Raw genomic sequence first — 24092 nt, forward strand, 5'->3', positions numbered from 1 at the left:
AAAATATAGATGAAGTTTGCCACTATAAAATTAAAATGGGATATCAACAATGAAAATTACAATCCTCTATAAGTAGAAAAATTAAAAATGTAAGGAGTTTTACCCACCAACAAAACTCGTATTATTCCTGTTGACTTTGAAGTCCTTGAGATAGGCTTTGCTCTTTCTTCTTCGCGTGAGGTTATATTCTACTAATTTATTTTCCTTTTTCTTGTCGTTGGTCATTCCTCCGTTTTTATTTACTGGTCATACCCGCGCGTCCATTTTTATGTATGGAGTTTGGCATCCCTTTGTCTTCATTATGATATGACTCAAGGAACCAGGTAGAAGTTACCTGGACTTCAAAGTCAACATGAATAATAAGAGTTTTATTGGTAAGTAAAACTCCTTTCATTATTCGAATTTGACTTTGAAGTCCTTGAGATATCTGTTTATTATCACCTGGTGTTGGGTATGCCAAATTCCTGTATGTGACAATGATTCATTGACGAGGTATAGACCATCGTGACTTTCCATGTATATGGTTGAATAGAGAAGTTAATGGGTTCTTTTCCCCTTCTGATGGTGGTGTATCCATCGTTCTCTGGTAGTTGTCGTGAAATGTCGACTCACTAGCCAGTTACCTCTCTTTAAGATTATCATCTATTGGGTATATTTACAGTTTAAGGAAGCCACCACTGAGCGGACACTGCCTGGTGGTTCTTGTACCCCTGCTTCCAACAGTACTGACCTTATCCAATTCCCTATAACTGTCCTGGTGGCTGGTTTTGGTGATCCTCTTGAAGATATAAATAATTCTGGGTCGATGTTTTGACACGTGGAAGCGCTTAGCTTCCATTCCGATTGACGATGCTTGGCGGTATTTGTATTTGAGCAAAACATTGGCCATACAATTATGTGGTCACTTTTTTCCACTAATCCATTGTCTACTATTACTGAGTAGTGTGAGGTCATGAACCCTTCGTCCCGATGCGAGAAGCAGCCGAGTAGGTAGCTGTCCTGCGAGAGGTTTCGAATAGGTTTTACTCCACCGGTGTTATTTTCCTAAGATGATCTACCACTCGTCCTGGATCCCAAACCGGTGGTTTGACGGGTTTCGTTTTATGTACCGAAATTGCCTGTAACATATTGTGTTGTACTACCACGTTGATGCTGATATCTACGCTGATAATCGGTTTGCAAAATGTGGCTATGGCTGCCTTATGCACTAGGATGGTGTTGTACGACAAACCCTCCATGTTGTGCATGTAGCCTAGGTATCTGGCCAATTCTATTGGTTGAGGGCTATTATGATCCATTAGGTTCATGTTACCCATGTCATTGTCTTCCATTTGTTCCAAGCTGGTTTGTAAGTTTTTAGAGTCGAAGGCCGCCATTTGGAAGTAAGGAGTGCCCTTTCTTCCACCATACAATTTGATGTTATTTCCACCCCACCCGAAATTATCCATAATTAAAGGGACAGGTCCCGGGTCCTTGGAGGTGGACGGTTGGTCTCCATACCTACTAGTGTCGTATGTAGGTGAGGCATTGTATAAGGAGGTACTATCGGCCTTTTTCGTAAGTCCACTCCCCAAAAGCATTGTTTCCAGCTCGGTGCCACTAGTAAGTACTTCTCTTTTGCTGAGTTCAGGTGCGCTAGAATTCGTGAAAGTATGTTTGGTGGGGGAAATATCCACGCCAGTCTGAAGTCCTACACTCGGCTGAAAGCGTCGTGAAACAGCGCGCCACTGTCTGTAACGTCTCGTGACACATACGTTGCAATGACATGTGCTGTTTCGCTTGCGGATAAATCCACCTCAGGGGGTCCCATCTTTGAAACAGGGGGGGTGGTTGCGGTGTTGATGAGGTGCTATTCGGGAATGAGTTGTCTGCGGGAGAGATGATCTGCCACGCAGTTGTAATTTCTGCGGAAGTATTGTGCAGTAAACGTGATGTTGGCTCGACTGGTAAATAATAGTATCTGTCGGCATAGGTTTAGGAGGGTGACAGATTTTGTGCCACCCTCGTTGTTGATGTATGCCACCACTGTTTTGTTGTCTGTCTGCAGAAGCAGATATGGTCCTATGATTGATTGTATCTGAGATTGAATTGCAAACATTTCCTTCCTGTTGGAATGCCATGCCATGCTAACTGGTTTTGTTCCCACGTACCTGATAGGTGGTGTTCATCCAGTTGGGCTCCCTAGCCTGTGTCAGCTGCGTCTGTCGTCAGGAAGTGATTGATGTATGTCAACTCTGACGAGCCTATCACCTGGAGCCACCACATGATGTCCTGTTAGGCCTGTGGTGGGATTGTCGTCTATTGGCGAGAATGGGACCTCGACAATATTGATGACTAGAGCTTTGTAGCCGTCGGCAATGCAACCTTCCTCGTGGAGGTAGGATGCGAAGTTAAGTCGCCCCAGAAGGGATTGAACATGTGCCTGCCTGATGGACCAACTGCCTTTTTGTACCTGCGTTGTGTCAAATCTGAGGATCCTATCGCCTAGGGCCACCACATGATGTCCCGTTGGGCCTGTGGTGGGATTGTCATCAATTAACGAGGATGGGACCTCGACAATATTGATGACTGGAGCATTGTAGCCATCGGCAATACAACCTTCCTCGTGGAGGTAGGATGTGAAGTTGAGTCGCCCCAGAAGGGATTGGATATGTGCCTGTCTGAGGGACCAACTGCCTTTTTGTACCTGCGTTGTGTCAACTCTGAGGATCCTATCGCCTAGAGCCACCACATGATGTCCCGTTGGGCCTGTGGTGGGATTGTCATCAATTGGCCAGGAAGGGACCTCGGCCATATTGATGACTGGAGCGTTGTAGCCGTCGGCAATGCAACCTTCCTCGTGGAGGTAGGATGTGAAGTTGAGTCACCCCAGAAGGGATTGGATATGTGCCTGTCTGAGGGACCAACTGCCTTTTTGTACCTGCATTAGTAGATGGTGACGGAGTGCTACACACTTCTTCGGCGACAGAAACCTCCGCTTGTTGTGTGTGTCCTACGTGATGTCCAGGGACCCTCATTGTTGGCTTGGGTTCAAACACGATCTTTTAATATTTATTAACCACCCTAAAGACTGTAGGAAGGTTATCCTGTATTCTACCTGAACCGAGACTGTTTCTCGGACTGCTTGGCTACTAAGACGTCGTCTAGGTAAGTGAATATTCTCAGCCATTCTTTCGTAAGCGTTCGGCGACCCAATTGGTCAGGGATGCCAACATAATCGGAGCGGTTGGCAGCACGAACGGGAGACACGTGAATTGTAGGACCCCCCCTTGGTAGGCTAGTCGAACGAATCGACGATGTTGAGAAGCCATTGGTACCTGGAGGTACGCCTGGCTTAGATCTATTAATACTAGCCAGTCTTCTGTTTGTAAGACGGCTGGAACCTCGTAATGGTGAATTAGTTTGAATGGCTTTGGCTGTAGGAACGCATTCAAACGCTTTCGGTTGAAAACAAGGCATAGGGCCCCGTCTTCTTTCTTGATCAGAAACAGGGTTAAGAGAAAAACTGGGGGTTTGACCCGCTTTTTCTAGAACCCCTGAGTTCTTTAAGTCCTCGATCTTGAGAGTGACCTCTGCTGATTGTTGCGTTTGAAATTCTTTCCGTAAAAGTAAAGAAGGACCAATGGTGGTATCCGCACAAAAGGTATGCGGGCTACGGCTATGATTTTTACCAATGTTGGGGGGGGGGGGGGGTACACTATGCCATCCAGACTCCCCGAAAGTCTCTTAGGCGGCTCCCAATGTTGTTGGTCGTCCAGATGCGGTCACCTTCGCTTAGAGTACGGATCCCTGGTGGAGCCCGTACCTCCCATGGAGAACTCCCTTCCCACAGGACGTCGCCCATTGGGAGTACCCCGGCCATAATGTGAGTTCGAGGGCCTTCCAGGACTCTCAGCTCGGAGGAATCCTTGATAGTGCCTCCCGAGTGAAGGTATCCTTCCGGTAAGGATCTGAGTCATGTTCTCGCAAATTTTATTATGCGTTGTCCCCAAAACCCTCTTCGATTTTTTGGTACAGGCTCATCGCTGTTATGATGTTTTGAGGATTGGTTGCCCAATCCACTAACCCTTGCATACCCTTTCAGAAGCTCTGAGAAGCGGGCTGCGATGGTCCTCTCCATCAGATGGTTAGCTGATGACGAGTGGTCGCACTGACGCAACTTGTCATTTAGACCTAACTCTACGACCGTAGGGGCCGCCAAGAATTGTTCTTTGGGCGTTGTGCCACTCCTTGCCGGTCCCCCTGCTGAAATAAGGTACGTAACGAGGATACCTCAAACATCATCATCTTAATCGACGCTCGTACGTTGAACTTTTCCTCCTCTAGCAGTTCTACTTCGCCGTCTGGTGTCCATTGCTTTTAGAATATCCTCCTCACGGTCATTCAGATGTTGCGCCATAATCACTGATCACTTAACGTTCACTTAACTATCACTTAACGTTCGTCCAAAATATTTTTTTTTTTTGATAGTTAGAATGAACTGTCAGACGTAACATGTAAACAATAAGAATGAAGACAAAGGGATGCCAAACTCCATACATAAAAAATGGACGCGCGGGTATGACCAGTAAATTAAAACGGAGGAATGACCAACGACAAGCAAAAAGAAAACAAATTAGTGGAATATAACCTCACGCGAAGAAGAAAGAGCAAACCCTATCCCAAGGACTTCAAAGTCAAATTCGAATAATAGTAGTTAAGTACTTACAATAATTTGGTATATAAAGTTTGAGGCGTTCACGGTTGTTTTTTATCGTAGTAGATTTTTGGGTTTTCACCGTGTGTCCTTTTTCCTCTTTCTTCGACGTTTCGGGCTCGTTGCAGAGGCCATTATCATAGTAGATTTTTGGGTTTCCACCAAAGAGATTAGGTGCAATGTCTTTGGTTTCCACCGTGTGTCCTTCTTCTTTCTTTCCTAGACGTTTCGGGTTCGTTGCAGAGGCCATTGTCATCTCTTGATGATGGTCTCTGCAACGAGCCCGAAACGCCGAGGAAAGAAGGAAGGACACACGGTGGAAACCCAAAAATCTACTACCCACGATAATAAAATTGGTGTTTGGTATGAAAAAATTCAAAAGATTATTTGAGTTCAGAAACAAAAATAATGCAACCAAAATAAGTTTCGATGTCAATGCCATAATAAAATCAATGCTAAAAGAGCAAGTATAATATATGGTAGTAACATATTATTGAGTAGGTATAATACAATTTTTTTTGGGATATTAAGTTCATTTTATTTGAAAAAGAAAACATTTTCTTTGAAAGATTATTTATTCAAGTATTCCCTATATGTTGCGCAAAATGTGCTACTAGAAATTTAATCAGATTTCTCTTTTGTGTTGCGCCAACAGACATTCCAGTCATACCAACAGACCGAAACCCAACGGTACTAATCGCCGATTAGCCAATAGAAAGCAGCGAATCGTATCTGACATTTTTTCAAATATGGCCATCGCAATGTTTGAAAGTTTACGATGTAAAGTTTATTTGTCGTTTTAATTTAGCAAGTTTTCGCCAATATCTTCAAAATGGATGAAGATATCGCAGAAAAACTGCGAGAGGAAAATCCTGAGCAGTTTTTCATCCTTGTACGGATGCATCTATCCTTTCTTATCGATATGAACACGGACGAGTGAGTGGTGCAACCTTTAAAGTTTTGCATGTTTTCAATATTTATTTTTCTAAAAATATACAATGATTTCAATCCAAATTCATCAACTTAATGTAACATTATTTGCTGATATCAGTTGCTCGTTTTTATATGCTGTATTTGCTTAGTTTATTTACTTTCAGATAACTGAATACTAATTTTGTGCAAGATTGGTTAGTTTTGAAATAAAATTGCCTAATAGGTCGCAATTAAATAATTAATTCAAGCCTTCATGTTGAAAAATTAATTTGTACTCATTTATATTGTAATATGTAATATAAGCTAGACTATCTCTCGAGTCAAAGAGTACATAAGTGTGGGAGATCAATTAGCCACTTACCTGTTGCAGGTTACAGGTGGCTGTATTGTCATTGCAAAATATGTACTCGTACACCATCCCACATCGATAATGTATTAAAGAAGATGAAACCGGCACACTATTTTAATATGTTGTCGATTTTTCAAATAGCAGTCAATTATGTTTATTTTCCAAACACTGGTCACAGGTCAAACCAAATTGCTAACTACCAAACCTCTTAACCTTTTCTATGCCTCACGATATTACTATGGCAGTATCTGACAGGCCACAGATCTTTAACAATATACATTGAATATAGATCGAAGCTCTTACTATAACTGATAATTTGTGGCTTAGTATTTCATAATTATTCAAATAGATGTCGCTGTGTTTAATTTTTTAAATTTTGCAAATCAACCGACAGTGGCTAGTAATTTGAGTTTAAAGTCGGGCGAGATAACTCGTGAAATTCGTATGTGCAGCCTGTCAATCATGGCCTTATAGAGCAAGATAACTCGCTGAAGGGATAGAACCGGTTAAAATAACACAATCACCTATAACCATAGAGGTAACATAATTACCTTATGTAAAGCCGCGTTGACAGATCCGAGTACACTCGGACCGAGCGCACTCGTACGAGACAGCTTCATACTAATTACTACTATCCGAGCTACTCGGACCGCGTCCTACTGAGTAATTAGTATGAAACTGTCTTGTACGAGTGTACTCGGATCGTGTCAATGCAGCTTAAGTGATGGCCATATTATAAAGGAGTTACAAAAAAAACAGTAAGTACTTTTGAAGGTTGTGGTCTCCAAAATATGGTCAACATTCCTGTCTTACATGTGAAGTTATATCTATAACTACTTCAGAGTTATTTTAGCAAAGAGTTTGAACTATTATAAAAAAGGGTATAATAGAAGTGTTTTGTATTACAACATTTGATAGCGATTCAAGAACATTATTTGTATGGTTTAAGTAGAGTGCTTTCACACAGAGGACTCATGTATCCAATACAGGTATGATGAAAAAAAGTATCGATAGCTGCTATATGACTTGATTGGATCCAACACCTTTACCAATCCTCTGCAGTTCTTTTTTCAACTCCATAATCTTCAAGGGAATTGAAATGGGAAACTTGCGGTGTCAGTGTCCTTCACCTGGTCACGAAAATGAAATGATCTTCTTTTTCCAGGAATGACAGTCCAATAGACAAACCAAAGCCGTTCAAATGGGGGTTTTCAAAGAAATCCAAAAACGGGGATAGCGCAGGCCCCAAAAGTGTTACTGGCTCCAACAAGAATGCTGACACAGTGACTTTGACTGAAGAAACTATTAACCAAATATACCAATTAATAGACATTTTAACGGAAGATGAATGTAAGTATAAGCCGGCTCGCACATCACAACTCGCCTTGTGGCGACAACGGCCATAAATCAAATCTTCTAGCCTAGCGGCAAACGTCAAACGCGAAAAAGGAGAAGTCTCTCGTCTCCTATTTTTTGAGCGAGCGATGACAGTGTAGACAGAGACAGAGACAGAAATGGCCGATGGCCGCAGGCTGTGCGCTTGCGCGGAGTCGACTTGCTTCGATCCAACATGCAGGCTGTATGACATACGACATGTTGCATCTGCGGATCGTCTCGCGTTGCAGTTGCATTGGCCAATCTGCGAAGCTCCATTTGATAACGTTTGTTTCTTGGTTTACGATGACGTCACATCGACGAATTCGTCGTAAGACGCATGCGGCGAGTTCTGATGTGCGAGCCCTATTAATTCATCAATGTTTACTTGGCAGAACTCTTTTTTTAAAACCACTTCAACACACTGTAACGTAAGAAAAAAAAGAGGTTGTGTAGGATTGTGATTATGACGGATTAAGAAGGGTAGGAATTATGAAGGAAGGTGCGCCTGGGTATGGGGATATGGGTGAGAGATGGATAGGGTAGGAAAGGGTGGAATGGATAGGAAAGCAGGCAGAGCATGAGAAGCGGGACAGGATCGTGCGAACTTGAAATACCTCCCAAGCCTAAGTTACCTGTCGGTTTGCATGCGGTCATTCGGTTTCTGCTGTAATTTAAATAACAGGGAGATTAAGGGTGCCACTCTATGAAAGCATAGAGACAATGATCAATAAGTAAATGAAACGCGAGTATAAAGTTTAACAGGTGTATAATTATGTAAAAGATATTCGATAACATGGCAAGCATTACTAGAATGAGAAAACGAGTGTATAAATAATTAAAAACTAATGAGCGCCTGCATAAAATAATTAAATTGACGATATTAGAAATACTCAACTATTAAACTAAAGCCAAAAGGTTCGGTGGACCGTTACACCAGTAATAAAATTGACAAAATACATATTTAAAAAAACCTCCCAATATCGACGCCATCCAGCCGGACCTGGCTTCGGACCATCTTCCGTCCGAAGCTACGGAAGGGCGTCAGAAGTCCCAGAGAGCTGTTCTTCAGGTGGATGTCGGAGACCGAGGGCGCTGTGCCCCGGAAGGACGTCAGAGACCGAGAGCGATGCTCTTCAGATGGACGTCGGGGACCGAGAGCGCGGAATCGGTCGGCCTTCACTGTATATAGACTCCATTCACCTTGCGCCGGAATTATTCTAACGGATGTTTTACAAAGTTATTCGACGCGCGCATGCGTCCTCGTACCGCCGTCGAGCTTGATATTGCCAGTGTAGTAAAAATTGAAATCTAAAGTGTGGCCATGTTGTAACATTGTATTTAAATATTATGTAGAAAAAACCGTTTCCTTAAATTTACAATTATATATCAATTTATATAGTTTTCACCCTAAGTAGACTGACTATTTCCATGGGGAACGAATATATCCTTTGAGGGTCTCAAAAGCCAGCGGATTGAGTCCCCTCCGAAGCCAGTCTCAAGTACCAAACTCTAATTTATTATCTCAACAGATAATGTTAATAAGAAACAGAAACATACTTATACATAGTAAATACAATCAGCGTCTTGTACCTGTGCAAACATAATCTCGAATGGACAAGTGGGTGCCGCACTGTCGAATGAAATAAATGGATGTTTGTTACGATTTGATACAGAAAGTTGAAGAGAAAGTTTAATAAATTTCTATCTACATACTACTTAGTAGTTATAATGTTTTTTATTGCGGATTGAGAATTATTATGCCTGAGTCTTCATATAAAAATAAAAGAACCCTCTTCTCTTTGGAACTTAAACATAATATGTTACGCATATTAGCACAGTTAAATCTTTATTTACGTGTACATATTTATATACTCACCAAGCAGTTGGACCATATTGAAGGAGACGATATTCTTTGCAATTAAGATAATGGAAGAGCTACCAGTAGATATAGGAGATGGAAAGTGTCATTGATTATATTATTTTTTCTTTTAGATCTTTGCCAAGAAGGAATATTTCGGCGGACAGGATCGTTGAGTCGGCAACAGTTATTGAGAAAGCTTCTGTCGTCGGGAGGTGATCTCTCGAAACAGGAGATTGAAAAGGCGTCATACAACGCTCATGATATGGCATCGGTCTTGAAAGGCATACTAGCAGATACTCCGGAGCCTCTGTTACTCAATCAGCAGCATCAGGCCTATTGCCATCTGGCTAGTAAGTTTATAAATGTATTCGGATAGCATAAGGCATTTGTAGAATAAGCGATATATCAACAAAATGAGTAGTGAACGAAAATCGCTATAAATATATCATATTGAAATGAATGTCCGATAGATCGTGTAGGTAACAAGAACTAGTTGAAGGGGCATATGAGACAAGTTGATATGACAGTAGGAATGTAAAAATTAAATGTCATCTTTGTTCGCATTCATATACCCAAGAGTACACTTTACCACATAACATATGAGAATGGTCTCAGCAACGACTCTAAACCCCCGAAGAAAGGAGAAGGAAGAATACACTGACATCCGTAAACAAGTAGATTTGTAATCCAATAGATATTACAAAATTGGCAATTACATAGTGGTGATATTTTTAGTGGAGTGTATATTTGGATGTTGAGTTTGTATGGGTTAAATGGATAGGGCGGACTTGGGGACGCTGGGCGCTAACCTTTAGGGTTTGGTAAGCAGAGGAAGTCTTCCTGGACCTCGGGTCACTCACTTGCACACTTTTTAGGTTAGGTTATATGGTTGAGTTACTTATTCACTTGTGTGCGGTCACCCAGTATCGTTGGTGTTTATTGGTTTGTGGTTATTACTTTTATGATCAGATCGGCACTGAATTAAAATGTGCCCAGGAGTCATTAATGATTAAGATATTGTTCTGTATCATTTTCCGTTTATAAAATTTAAGGTTTTATAATATCCCTGATTAATTAACATTGTTGATTTTCTCAACAGCGACGTGTTTTGATGATGGTCAACCATTGACGGAAGCCGAACCCCGCTTAATAGGAGCTCTCAGATTGCTTCTTCTCCTCCTCCCGTGGTCGGTTCGGCAGGTGGCGCGGAGGCTCCTTACTCTGCTTCACAAAACTGCCGCCAGACAGAACAGCAACAGAATGTCGCCTTCTTCCCTGGCCACCATGTTCACTCCTCATCTCATGTGTCCGAGAAAGGTCAGTATTTTTATAAAACTTTAAAACTTGTAAAATTTTTTCTAATAACAGCCTTTTATTTAATATTTTTCCATATATTTTCGACTTCAGGAAAGAATATTGTTGGTGTAAAAATATGTGTATGGTGGATACGCAAAAAAATTTTGGGCGAATTAACAATTGGAGATAAAGATATTTTGACTGGATGCAGAACAATAACAAGTCATGAACACCTATATCATATAATTCGCAAACCACACATGACTGAATAACGTACTTCAAGTTGATCCCATGCATTTATTTTTGTAACGGAGATGTGATTTTGAAATAGTTGATATGCAAATATGACAGAGCCACACTGAACACCCGGAATATGAAGACAGTCTCCAAGAACTGACCATAGAAACCCCTTGACCTCATGCTCAATGGTGGAATGATGACGGAAGTAAAATACACTATTTTAATGCATAATTAGGCCTATCATGAATGAAATGAATGCAGATAATAAAATTATTATGTTTCATTTTTATATAATCAGCAATGATATATTGTTAACATTCTGTTTCTAGCTTTCTCCCGAGTCATTGCACATGGAGTCACAGAATCTGGCGCCCATTCTGAGTTTCATGATTCGGAAGTCTCCCGTTTTGTTCACAACGCCTCCGCACCTGGCCACCGATATAGCTGCATATCTCGCCAAAAAACAGCAGAGAAGACTTCTCTCGCCCAATGTAAGACGATTGAATCATAAATCTATTTGTTCTGATTGTAATGTTACTGAGAATGTGTCAAAGATTTTGTGCACTGCCAATGCAGTGGTGGTCAAATCTGAATATACAATATAAATTATGCAGTCAATCTCTTGCGATGGATCTCAACCAGGATTCTGCACTTTATTGTAGAAATCATTTCTAAGTATATACAGACGAACTTGGTTATTACGAGGAAGATGGGACCGACTGAATTTGCTCGTTATAAGTGGTACTCGTTATATCAGAGAATAGGTATTTTTTAAATGAGCGGTCACATAACAAAAAAAGTCTAAAAAAACGTTGAAAATAAAAAATCTGAAAACCATCGTAAAAATCCCCGAAACAAGCATGGCCTTCATAAACTACAAAAGAAGTTGTTTATTGTAATGAAATTGAATCGCCTTGAATTTTCCAACCATGTGTGTGGATACTTTTTCATTATTGTCGGCTAAAACAACAATTAGACACTAATACGAAAACACTAATAAACAGTTGAAAATGTTCCTCTGAGGCGGACGAAACCGGTCCTAATTTATTGATTAAAAGTGGAATAAGTACTACAAAAAAAAAAAATGCGTTTTATTAAATTAAAACAACAATACAATGCAGTTCCACCATGAATTGACAGTTAACAAAATAAAGATATATAAAAAAAAAAAAATCATAAACTTAATCCGTCCCCCGGAGGCATCCTGTCCAATCGGATTTTATTGCTAGGGTCAAAAAAATTTTTAAACGATCGACCCATTAACAGTGTTTTAGCTGGGTATATCCGATAAGTTGCTCGTTATAACAGTGAATAAATGTATGGAGAAAATCATAAACCAAATGTCAACGAATGTTTCCTCATTATATCCGAGATCTCCCTATGTCCGAGATCGTAATAAATGAGTTCGACTGTACCTCTTTAATGTGGTTTTCAAACTATTTGCGAAAAACTGTTGTTTTCCAAGTTGGCCTGTCGATCGGTGATTGGGTAGTCAGCAAGCAGACAATGGAAAGTAATACAATCTTATCCGATTCGACTCCTTATGTAATATGACATGATTGTAGAATTGAGGAAAATGAAATATTGTGAGTATATTTTGTTGCAGGGTGAAGACTTGAATGAGAGCGTATCGGAGCGTTCAGCCGCGAGCACCGTCTTTACATTTGTGGACCGGCAGGCCAGCAGTGCGGCCGCACCCGCCTCGACCGACGCGGCCCTCGCGCAACTCTACGCGTATATTCAAGCTTTGCCCGAATCACACAACAAGAGACGACTCGTCAAGCAGTTCAATAGAGAGAATGGACACGGTATGAATAGTGAAACATAAAAATATCATTTATTCATAAAAAAGACTGCTTTAAAATTTTACTGTAGCGACATTTAGTCCTGGCATTTGTGTGTTTTCGAAAACTTCGACATTCAGCAATCTTCGGTTTCGACGGGTGAGGAGACCAGTGCGTGAAGAAATAACTCAAATTAGTTTGACCTACTAGTCAATTACTTGTTGCATGCTACACCCGTGAGATAACGTATTTTCACACTTCAATTATGTATCTGATAAATTATTGAATTGCATGTCATGCGAGATGACCAACTATGTATACATCAGTGGCGAAGGGTGGAAGTAGACTGTTGAGATCCAACATAAATAGTGCACACTAAACTTTCTGTCACATGACGTATTTGTTTTCATTGAACCAAGACTACAATATGCAGAGAGTGTTGGTTAGTTTTTAAAAATAAATTAAACCTTGCCTAAACAGAACCATAATAGTTTTGGTATGCAATGGGCGATTCGAGAATAATACATAGTACACAGTTTTTAGTCATATTTATTTGTTTTTCTTGAATTAAAAATTCATATTACATTATGTTGGTAAGTTTTATAAAATTCATTAACCCTTTCTAAGCGTTACGAATCCCGACTTAGTACAACAGTGCGCGTTGTGATTTCAAGCATCAATAAATCGTAATAAATGTCAGTCAAACATACACAAATAGAGTAGTAAAAAATCGGAGTCAAGTTCAAAAATGATTATGACAGAACCTAATATTTTATGTGACTCTAAAAATAAACATTCGTCGCCTAAATCTGATAAGAAATCACGAACAAGACTTCTTCATTGAAAAAATGCCAGCTTACTCGAGCGGCGCCATGACACTTACGAAATGGTGCTGGACTAATGCGTCGATGACAGATTAACAAGTGTAAGAACAGTTCAGTATTCTTATAGTCTACCGGCTACCATTTCGACAAATATGTCATACACATAATGAATAATAATATGGTTTATGACTTTTATGAGCATTTTTGTTGAGTGTGTTGAAAAAATATCAGTCATAAATAACTCATTTTTATAGCATCCAGGACATCTCAAACTGTGTAACTTTTGTTTGAACTCGCATACACATTGCAGCACTGCAGCCAAGTATAAATAAATCATCCTTGAGAACTACTGGCTATTTGAGAGTGATGTACTTACCACCAGTGCCTGGTTTGTACCTACCATTGACCCCGAACTGAATGGAATCGAATGACGAATAGTTTATATAACAAAATGGTTTATTTTTCGAATACCTATTACAATTCGTAAAATATTAAATTTCAAACACTTTTTGCACTTCTAAATGCTTTATAGTCACCACAATTTTATTTTCAAGTTCATTTGTTTTTTTTTTATTATATTACTTCAATAACCTGGTACTAGAATAGGTAATCTCTTATTTTATTATAATGACGTGATAGTAAGTAACTCGAGTTATTTTCGACTATAAATATAAGAAGAATTCTACATAAAAAAAATAGTAGTCATGAATCAAACCCTTTTGAATAGTATTACGAAAAAAATAATTCTCAAGTGTCTGTCTCACACCAGCAGACGATGATTTGCCGCGCAGTGTATAAAAATTCAGTAGCGCGGGACCTGGTGTTTGCGTAATACGACAATTTCCGCATTTATGCGGGAACGGGCGTCTGAGTGTTCGTGTCTTTTCTTTATAAATGGCTGATAACTAGGGTAAATAAATAATTTTTGTCTGTTTCACCTAATACTATAACCAGAAAATAGTATTTAAAAATGTTAATCAATGATAAACAAAGAGACATATTAAATCGCGGACTTCTAGGTATATTTAAATGACACCTGGTTCAAATTATTTTCCGAAACTATAAACTCGCGGATAATATACTGGCAGATAGGCGAATGAATGCAATCTCCAAAAGCATTCCTTTTGTAAAAATATTTTGTAAATTCACTTTGATCAATGTAACTTTCGAATATTCTATTTAACAGTTTACGCACCAAATAGTTTTTCAATCACTAAAAAACAATATAACTTATTATATCGCAAACTCGTATCGTTACAAACACGTCAGTCAAATGTCTTCGGCGCACATGCACTAAGAAGCGATAAGACACTATATACGCGGCAAATTTGAATTGGCCCGATGACTGATATATTTTTATTCAAGACACGCTCCCGAAAAATATTTATTTAAATTAGATAGAACAAAAGTTTAGGCTATCCATTGACAGATGTCAAGAGAAGGATGATTTTTGAATAAATTAAATCAATATTCGAATTATTCGCGCCTGGCGGAAAGCAGTACTAGGCAAACGAAAATCGAAATGACTTTAGTCAGCTGACGCGCGGATGACTCGCGCGTATAGGCTGACTAAAGTCAGTTGCCGCGTTAGAAAGGTTAAGCCCTGGATAACCAAACCATAATACATAAAAAATATTCTTCCATCTATGTATAAAATATCTCAAATATTAATGGCATAATTTTAAATATTTTATAAATAGATGAATATTTTATGACTATTATCTATTATGGCTTGGTTTACGCAGAGTTTGATTAAATTTTAAAAACTAACCAACACATTAAAAACCAACCAACTTATTGTTGTGTTGTGTGAAGGTGTTTACGGTTGTCCAGCTTGTTTCCATATTTTATTGTACAGACCTTGATGGCCCGGTATCAAATTTCCCATGATTTCCCAGGCCTAATTTCAGAAAATGGAGTTATTGGTAGTTTTGTAATTTTTACAGGTACTCCACTTCAGTTACAAAGGACGCAGAAGCAAAGGTCTTTGGGTGAGTCGTTGAAGAAACACATCTTCAACAAAAGCCTGATGAACAGATCCGTCAAGAAGCCCCTCGCGACACACGATTCTCGGTTTCCTTATCAACCCGTCATTCAGGTATTTACTTTCTTCATACACGTTTTCTATACATCCTTTCTCTTTACTGAACTCTAAAATTTAGCAACAGCCTGCGATTATTGATAGAACTTTTAGAGAAATGTCGCTATTTTACCACGTTTTTATTAGCTCGTATTCTTGTTTGTCGAGTACACATTTTTTCTTGTTTTTCCAGTACAAATTTTTTCTTGTTTGTCCAATACAAATCTTGTTTAACTAACTTCCCGACATTTGAAACTTTTAGAATATATCAGAACACGATGACAATGCATTCTTTTAATACTTTTAGCCATCTTTAAGCAGAATTGAATTCATTTTCAGTTAATTCTGTTTTGTATAGAAAGTTATTTTGGATAAAATTTTTAAAAAGTAAAACACTATTATTGGTTGCTAAGGGGGTCCTAGCAACTAAATTATTAATATATACGTGCTCTACTATGGAAATCAATATGAAATGTCAAAATGACATTTCAGTATTTCTATCAAGTACAAAAAAAAGTATTTATTAATACATGGAATTGTCAAGTTTATATGCTTCAACAGAAAATTTAAAAACGTGGTATATAAAAAGTTCTTTATATCTTGTAATTATTTATTTATATCTATATAATATTGTACATTTTTGTTATCTGTCGGTATCTTAACTGTTCGAAGCTTAGATCTAAACTGTTTTCACACATAAAAGTTTTTAAATGTTTAAATGTAAAAGTAAGAAATGAACAAACCATATTATACGGGCCTGATGAGTAGAATGTGAATGTTGTGTTAATCTAACTAATGAGGAAATCTATACATAGACGAATATGGAATGACAGATACCAAATCGTACTCAGTCAGACCGTTGTGTTGATAACCTCCTTCTTATCGACCATCGATGTTTTCGCTGACTTTGAATTATTTTTTTCCCTTCTGGCTATTTGTCCAAAGAATTGTGACACACTTTGGAGACATATTTTTGAGAACCGGTGTATCACGTTTGTTTTTTTTTTAGAATGAATTTATTGTTTGGATGATAGACGTTTCACTATGTATTAGAATTTTTTTTATGTCTTGTGAATAGAATATAAAATTTCCTATTCGTTATCTACTAATTTCGATATGAATACATACATATACATACATACATTCTAATCAACTAACTGCATTCAATAACCATTGAAAATTTACTAAATCCTTCCGATACTACTGTCATGTTATAATGTTTGGTGTGTGAATGTGCTTGCCATAATAATCATGTGTACGTCTTTGCCTTTCTCGCTTCAGCATGCTTTCTTTCTTTCACATTTCAGAATACTCCGACCCGCAAAGAAATCTTTATCCAAAAGCCCGCGTCATTCCTCAATTCTTGTAACAATACGCCGACTAATTGCACGGAAACTATCGAATTAGTCACGATAAAGTCTGACGAGAAAGCAAACTCTGAAACAAATTTATTAGATACGCCAAAGAATACAAAAGAAAACCGTGATACTGTTGTCGAGATCGCTGAAGAGGCCTACCCTGATGATTCCTTATCGGACAGTCACAGCGTAGATTTAGACGAAGGCACTCTTTCGTGCGACGAAGGGAAACCTTCGGAGCGAATTCAGCGACCGAGCGCTAAATATACATCCGAGCCTAATCTCAGTTTTATAGCTACCGTACATCAGGACGATACCCCAAAGTTTTACAAGAAGTCAACTAAAATATTCAATTCTAAATCGTCGCTGGCCGGGAAAAGACATGATATCAGAAAGCTGCAAAAACAAAATAGCGGATCGGGCGATGAGAAATCTTTCAGCGATCATTCGTTGAATATTTACAAGTCTTGCGTGAGATGCACGACTGACTCTTGTTCGGAAGCCGAAGGTTCAGTTACGGACGTCAAGATATCAGACGTAGAAAAAGAATCCAATAGTTTTACCACGCGCGTTTGCAAAAAAGACTCAGTCAAATATTTACGCAACAAAAGGAAAATGTCCACAGAGAGTAGCATGTCTTTGAAAGATTCTCCCGTGACGAATGACGCAGGGAATAGTTCTAAACGTAGCGATAGCAAGGATTGTAGCAATGTAAAGTTAAAATTGTTGCCGTCGAAGCTTTGTTACTTGACGAGCACTCCTTCCGTAAGTAACGCTATGTTGAATGGCGAGAGGAATAATTACGAAGGCTGCTCCACCCCTCTTTTCGCCGGCGGGAGAAATCTACGGAGAGGATCCATGTCACCTATCACTAAGTCCACGCAAAAGATGTCAAAGGCTATGCAGGTTTGATATGAAATATATTTTGAAGCTATTCATTGTGTCTCTTTAAAACAAATTCCATGTAAATATCGTCTCTGTTCTGGCAGAACACACTAACTGAAGAATACTAATTTTGAGTAGTTTGACTTTGAAGTTATTAAAAAGTTTGAAATAATGGTCTATCATGTGAGTTTATTAAGTAATCGTAAAAAGGATGACTTTAAAATAAAGACTGTTTATTTATTAAGAAGGTTTCCAGACGGTAAAGTTTGAAATAAGGAACATTTTGGTACTAACTCAATATGTCATTTTTTCGAATTAGTGTCTTCTGCCAGAACAGTGACGATATATTTTATTTGTAATAATTGAGGTGTATATTTCCAAAACCGATAAGTCAACATATCGTCGCAAAAGGATTGGTTTGTCGAATATCTGTTTTTGTCGAAATCGACCTTTTAATGCAGAATGATTTTTTGTATCTAAATGGACCAGAACCATCATTTTCTTTAAATTTTTTTGTAATGATTACAGCATTCATAAATGCTGTAAAAACAACAGTTTAAATACCTTCATGTATTTAAATATTTGATAATGAAATTTATTTTTCGTCTCCTGAACATTTGACATTAATTTGGTCTATTCGACAAACCAATCCTACAGCGACGATTTGTCAAAAAGAGCACGTTTTCTATTTGTAATTTCACACAATTTGTAATGATTTATAACTTTAAAAAACCCGCCAAAAAGGTACAAAAAATTTTAAATACAAACCAATAAATTAAAAAGATACAAAATCGATATATCCAATTTTGCTTTTAGCTATTGCAATTTAGTGTTGATCAGTTGATAATAATGGACATATTATTGACCATATCCGATCCTAATATGATCATATGGGCCTCCACGGAGTGGAGGTTTGTATTAACAGATTTTATTTTTACGAGAAATAGATGTCAGCCACTTGCTCAACCTATTAGGTCCATACTCTGACTCATACACAAATTGAAAAACAATATGTGTACTTGCCAGACCCAGGATTCGAACCTAGTACCCTCGACACTATAGACCGTTGCTTAAGCCACGCGGCCATCGTTGGTGTTAATGTATAATGGAAGAAAGAAAGTAACGTTTAAAGTTTACTCATTTACTCTTGAAACAAAAACATCATTTACCACCGAGGCCAACTATAGTCATTCCGGGCCACCGAATAGAGAGTTATGATGGTAGTACTAATTATTGAGTATCTTCAAATGCAACGTGGTTGTTCGCAGTAGATGGAGATATGCGATTGAATATTTCAGTACTGTGATGGCAAACGGTTATAACTGCTGTTTACACAATTTTACAGGAGAGCAAAAACAAAGATTTGAAATCAGTCTGACAAGTTGGTTTAGAAGATACCTATTTTCAAGTATTTTATATCAAAATAAGCGGAATTAGCATCCCTACATAAACCTTTACTATTTTTTTGTAGATTGAAGTTTTATTGTTATCTTGCCTTTTAAGCAGATATATCGTCACCGTTCAGGCAAAAGTCACCAACCCTAAAAACATAGTTTTGAGATATCGCAATTTGAAAGTTTGAAAATGCAGGAAAAATCAGATTTTAATGTTTTTAAGGTTTTATCTACATTAAATTATTTTCTCATGTCTTCTTAATAATTTCTTTAAAGTAATTTTACTTTTTGATGCTAATTAAAACATCTGGAAGGTTTTGAAGGAGGCAAGGTAGCTCAAATATGGTTTGGTGACTTTTGCTTGTTAATAATCTGAACAATGTTAGCCAAAAGAAGGATCAGTAAAACTCACCATCCATAGTATGGTGACTTTTGCTTGTATATTTATAACGAAGGATCTATTTTTTTTATATGGTCAATAATGTCTATTCACCTATAATGACTTTTGCTTGTTAAGATTTTATCGAAAGTCATTTAGTGAAAAACAAATAATTCGGATTTAAGCAAAATTTTACTAACTAATGTACCGTGGTGAGTTTTGCATCTTAAAGAACATAAAGGACATACTCAACTCAAAACTGCCATTTTCAGGGTTGGTGACTTTTGCCTGAACGATGACGATATTATCATTTTGCCATATCAACCTTTTTTCATATTTGGTCAGATGCAGATATCATTTAACATTACTTTGTGACCAATAAAGTTGCAGCTCTAATATTTTGCCACATCAAAGAATGTACAATTTGGAACATATTATGGAAGAAAACATTGCAGTTATAACCATTTGCCATCATGGTACCGATTTTGTTCAATTTAATCAATGTACATATTACCATTTTATAACAATCATAATTTTTTACAAAACATATTACCACATTTGAAGAATAAGCGATAACCAGCACTACGATTGAAGTTTGCAGCTCTGCGCCCTGGCCTGAATATTTATAGTCAGCCTTGTTTACCACAAATATTGTATTGTAGATCGGTATTTGGAAATAAGACACGTCAATTCATTGGTTGGACATTAGCTGATTCTTCATTAAATAATTTTTCAAATATTTTGAGCTAAGAATACCTATTAAGGGCGGACGTGGTCAGCGTGGGTCAAAATGGAGTTTTTTTCTATTTTCAAAGCATGATCCTGGACATACCTTAAACGTTGTAGATAATCTATTTGTATAATTTTGAAGCCTTATTATCCTTTATATTTATTTTAAACATTTGATGACTGCATAAAGTATTTTTATTACATAAAATAGTATTCTTTTAAACCTATCGCTGTAATGTTTTAGAATATAGTCATATTTCGGTACATAACTGTGCAGTGGTGTTAAGATTTTTTACATTTATTAATTTTTAAACGCATTTATAAAACCATTAGTATAATTTATGACGAGATTATTTTAGTAAAATATTTACGATAAAAAATTATATTGATAATCTCTGTGATCCCAAATTTGACAAGAATTAGGCATTTTATTATTCAAAAAATGGGCAAGATTAACACATTTGAAGATAATTCTACAGAGACTCATTATAAGCTATGTCTTTGACCATTCAAGTGTGATAAACATCCTACGAATAATGATTGCTTTATAATAATTATTGACCTAAGAATAAGGTAGTGATTTTTTGAAATACGCCATTTCTTTTGGCATTCCCCAGTGGTTAAGCTACAACATACGGCCATAGCTATAAATTGACAAACTATAATTAAAGTAGGGAGTAAAATGATGTTAACGCACGTGTTTGAACATGTACTGTTTAAAAAAAAAAAGATTTTTTTTTCAGTTAGGTACATGTTCAAACACGCGCGTTAACATGATCTTACTCCCTACTTCAATTTAAGTCCGTCAATGTATGGCTACGGCCGTATGTTGTAGCTTAACCAATGGGGGATGACAAAAGAAATAGCGTATTTCAAAATAACACTACCTTATTCTTAGGTCAATAATTATTATAAAGCAATCATTATTCATAGGATGTTTATCACACTTGAATGGTCAACGACATAGCTTATAATCAGTATATTTAGAATTACCTTCAAATGTGTTAATCTTGCCGATTTTTTGAATAATAAAATGCCTAATTCTTGTCAAATTTGGGATCACAGAGATTATCAATATAATTTTTTATCGTAAATACTTTACTAAAATTATCTCGTCATAAATTATACTAATGGTTTTATAAATGCGTTTAAAAATTAATAAATGTAAAAAATCTTAACACCACTGCACAGTTATGTACCGAAATATGACTATATTCTAAAACATTAGAGCGAGAGGTTTAAAAGAATACTATTTTATGTAATAAAAATACTTTATGCAGTCATCAAATGTTTAAAATAAATATAAAGGATAATAAGGCTTCAAAATTATATAAATAGATTATCTACAACGTTTAAGGTATGTCCAGGATCATGCTTTGAAAATAGAACAAAAGCTCCATTTTGACCTACGCTGAGCATGTACCCCCTTAAATAATCTCATAATATGCAAGAAATAGATCTGAATTGATACTCGTTAAATATCCCCACGTGCTGTAAAAGTAAACATAGCAGACTCGATCTCGCAGATGTCCACTAAGTTGACTTGCTACTCAAAACTATTTGTCATCTGTCACTTTGAAATGTCTAATGACTGTCTAAGTTTAATCAACCCCAATAACTATGAAAGGTTGTGTGAAACATAACAACCTATAGAATTAATAAGGAAGTGCTTATTTTTAGGTTATAGTAGGTTCTGGGTGGTTTTCATGTTCACTCATATTGTTGGTTCCATTTTTCATACCAATTTAGGTGATAGACTAATCATCATAATAGCGCCTGTACACGTACATGGATTTACTAGCGGCAATAGTGCGTATTTTAAACAATTGTGACAATAACTGTTTACACGTAAAAGTGCTGACTGTTTCTCCAATTCATTCTTTAAGAATACTATTTGACAGGTAGTGAAAATCTGTCCACCTGAAAATTCGTTGGTAGTTCATTTTTTGCCGGCAGGTTCGCCACTATCGTTCTACTGTGCAGGCGCAGATCGAAAAAATCCTACTGTCGCATGAAAATTCAGAAGCTTCCAAACTTTTTTTAAACATGCATGCATTCTTGCCAACTGCAGGGCAATACATGTTTACCCACACATTTTCTTACTGCCAACAGTAAATCCATGCACGTGTAAACAGGGTATATCTTCGAATTTAACCAAATCTTAAATCGCTGTCCTACAATAAATTGTAGTGTATTTTTATTGACAATGCATTCTTTTCGTTTTCCTAGCTGTGGAGCTCATTATCTCCGTAATATTACTAGATTTCGTTTTGAATAAGTTGACCCAATTTTAAAGAATACACACTTTGATAATAATAATTTGTTAATATTTAAATTGTCTTTGTTGGAGATAGTAATACATGTATCATTTTGATTCATAATTTTATTATTATATAGTGCGTAATTGAATGAGCATTATATTTTGTATACATAACCTTTGTACAGTTACTCTCTTTTATAGTGGCAATTTGTAAATATTTCCATTTGTTTGTTTATCGCATGGATTTTTATGTACTCATTATCTCAGATTCATTTGACCGAATTATCGAACTTGAGAAAGCAGCTGTGACAGATTATAAAGATCGCCTTTGTCGTTTAATTACAGGAATCGATTATGACGCCTCGTTCTCGAAAGCCCGTCATAATGAACTACGATCCGGCGCCATCGATGTTGCCGTGCCATGACCCGCACCATTCCGCATCGTGCAGCGAGCTCAGCAGTTCAGACAACGTCTACGACACTTCTTCGTCTTCCATGAAGAACGACAGCGATTTCGTGTCTACCGACGGGAGCTGCTCTCCATCATTTAGCCACATCAAATACAAGCAAATTGGTGATACACGGTGCAAACACGATGACTCGAACAGTAGCCGATTTACTATCTTATCAGATTCCTCGTTATCCGATAGGAAACTGAGGATATTACATGAAAGAGATAGCAGAGCAGAGACTATACGTGAATCTAAGAGACGTTTCTTTGAAGAAAATAATTGTACAAATAACGATAAAGACTTGTCGCTGACGTATCCTTTCAAAGAATATTTAATGTGTAGATCCGTTTTAACGAGTTCGTGTATAGATTTATCGTTTACAAGCGAGCCAGAAGATTTCCGGGATCCGACGCTGCGGGACATGTCAGAGAATAAGATGACGGAATCGTTGCTATTCTGCATGAACGGAAACAGACCTCCCGATTTGACGAGTAACTCCGAATTTGACTGTTCCGATCGAGAGGCCTTGCTGGAGAAGAGTCAATATACTGCCAAGTCTACAATCATTAATAATCTTGATTCTAATTTTACAAATTGTGTAAAACCAGATGATAAGGCAGCGTTTAATAGACATTTAGTTTGTAAAGCCGTAGACGAGGTTTCTGTCGATAAAGAAAACATGAGTCCAGCACTTAAAAGATCCGCCCAAGGTAGTAGTCATTTCAATGCGGTCGGTAGGGAAGGTAGTGAAATTAAGAAAGTCAATATTTCTTCCGAACTTTCATCGTTGAACAGTGGCGCTCAAGTGAACTGTGACAATGTTTTGAATGAGCGCGCGCCCTCCTCAGTGATAAACCATGAAATGTGGGACTTTGAGAAGTACGGACCAATGTGGGAAACTGACTTGTGATAAGGAATGGTTTTCGGTACCAGATATATGTTATTTACAGAGTTAGACGCTTAGGCAGCGTGCAGGTGGTTGCCACACGCTGCAAACTGCAATTTTTCATACTTGTTATCACGTGTGACTTGCAGCGGCAGTGGTTTAATCTGCGCTCGCACGCATACTGACTGGATGCTTTGATGAGTCTGGGCAGTCACCACATTGACAAGGAGTGGTGAACATGTCGGTTAAACATGCGTACACGACCTGTGTCAGCCACTAGTGTTTCAAACACTTATTGTTGTTTTTATT

General features: G+C 37.7%; 1 protein-coding gene across 1 annotated transcript; it reads left to right on the forward strand.

The window, feature by feature from the left end:
- Positions 1-5419: 5419 nt before the first annotated feature.
- On the forward strand, positions 5420-23807 carry RhoGAP54D (Rho GTPase activating protein at 54D). Its single transcript, XM_085941817.1, has 9 exons — positions 5420-5632; positions 7144-7328; positions 9348-9566; positions 10316-10533; positions 11082-11243; positions 12359-12560; positions 15307-15458; positions 16748-17704; positions 22791-23807. Exons 1-9 carry the CDS (start codon positions 5529-5531, stop codon positions 23805-23807), a joined length of 3216 nt encoding a protein of 1071 aa, XP_085797943.1. The 5' UTR covers positions 5420-5528.
- Positions 23808-24092: the final 285 nt, after the last annotated feature.

The sequence above is a fragment of the Rhyacophila brunnea genome, unplaced genomic scaffold (assembly GCF_057557595.1).
Source record: "Rhyacophila brunnea isolate RB1 unplaced genomic scaffold, BYU_Rbru_1.0 scaffold_14, whole genome shotgun sequence".
Lineage (NCBI taxonomy): Eukaryota > Metazoa > Arthropoda > Insecta > Trichoptera > Rhyacophilidae > Rhyacophila > Rhyacophila brunnea.

Excerpts from the sequence above, each read along its gene's own strand:
- RhoGAP54D (XM_085941817.1), top strand. The coding sequence starts at position 5,529 with ATGGATGAAGATATCGCAGAAAAACTGCGAGAGGAAAATCCTGAGCAG. Across the intron at positions 7,329-9,347 it reads CATTTTAACGGAAGATGAAT|ATCTTTGCCAAGAAGGAATA; the intron begins GTAAGTATAAGC and ends TTTTTCTTTTAG. Across the intron at positions 11,244-12,358 it reads GAAGACTTCTCTCGCCCAAT|GGTGAAGACTTGAATGAGAG; the intron begins GTAAGACGATTG and ends ATTTTGTTGCAG.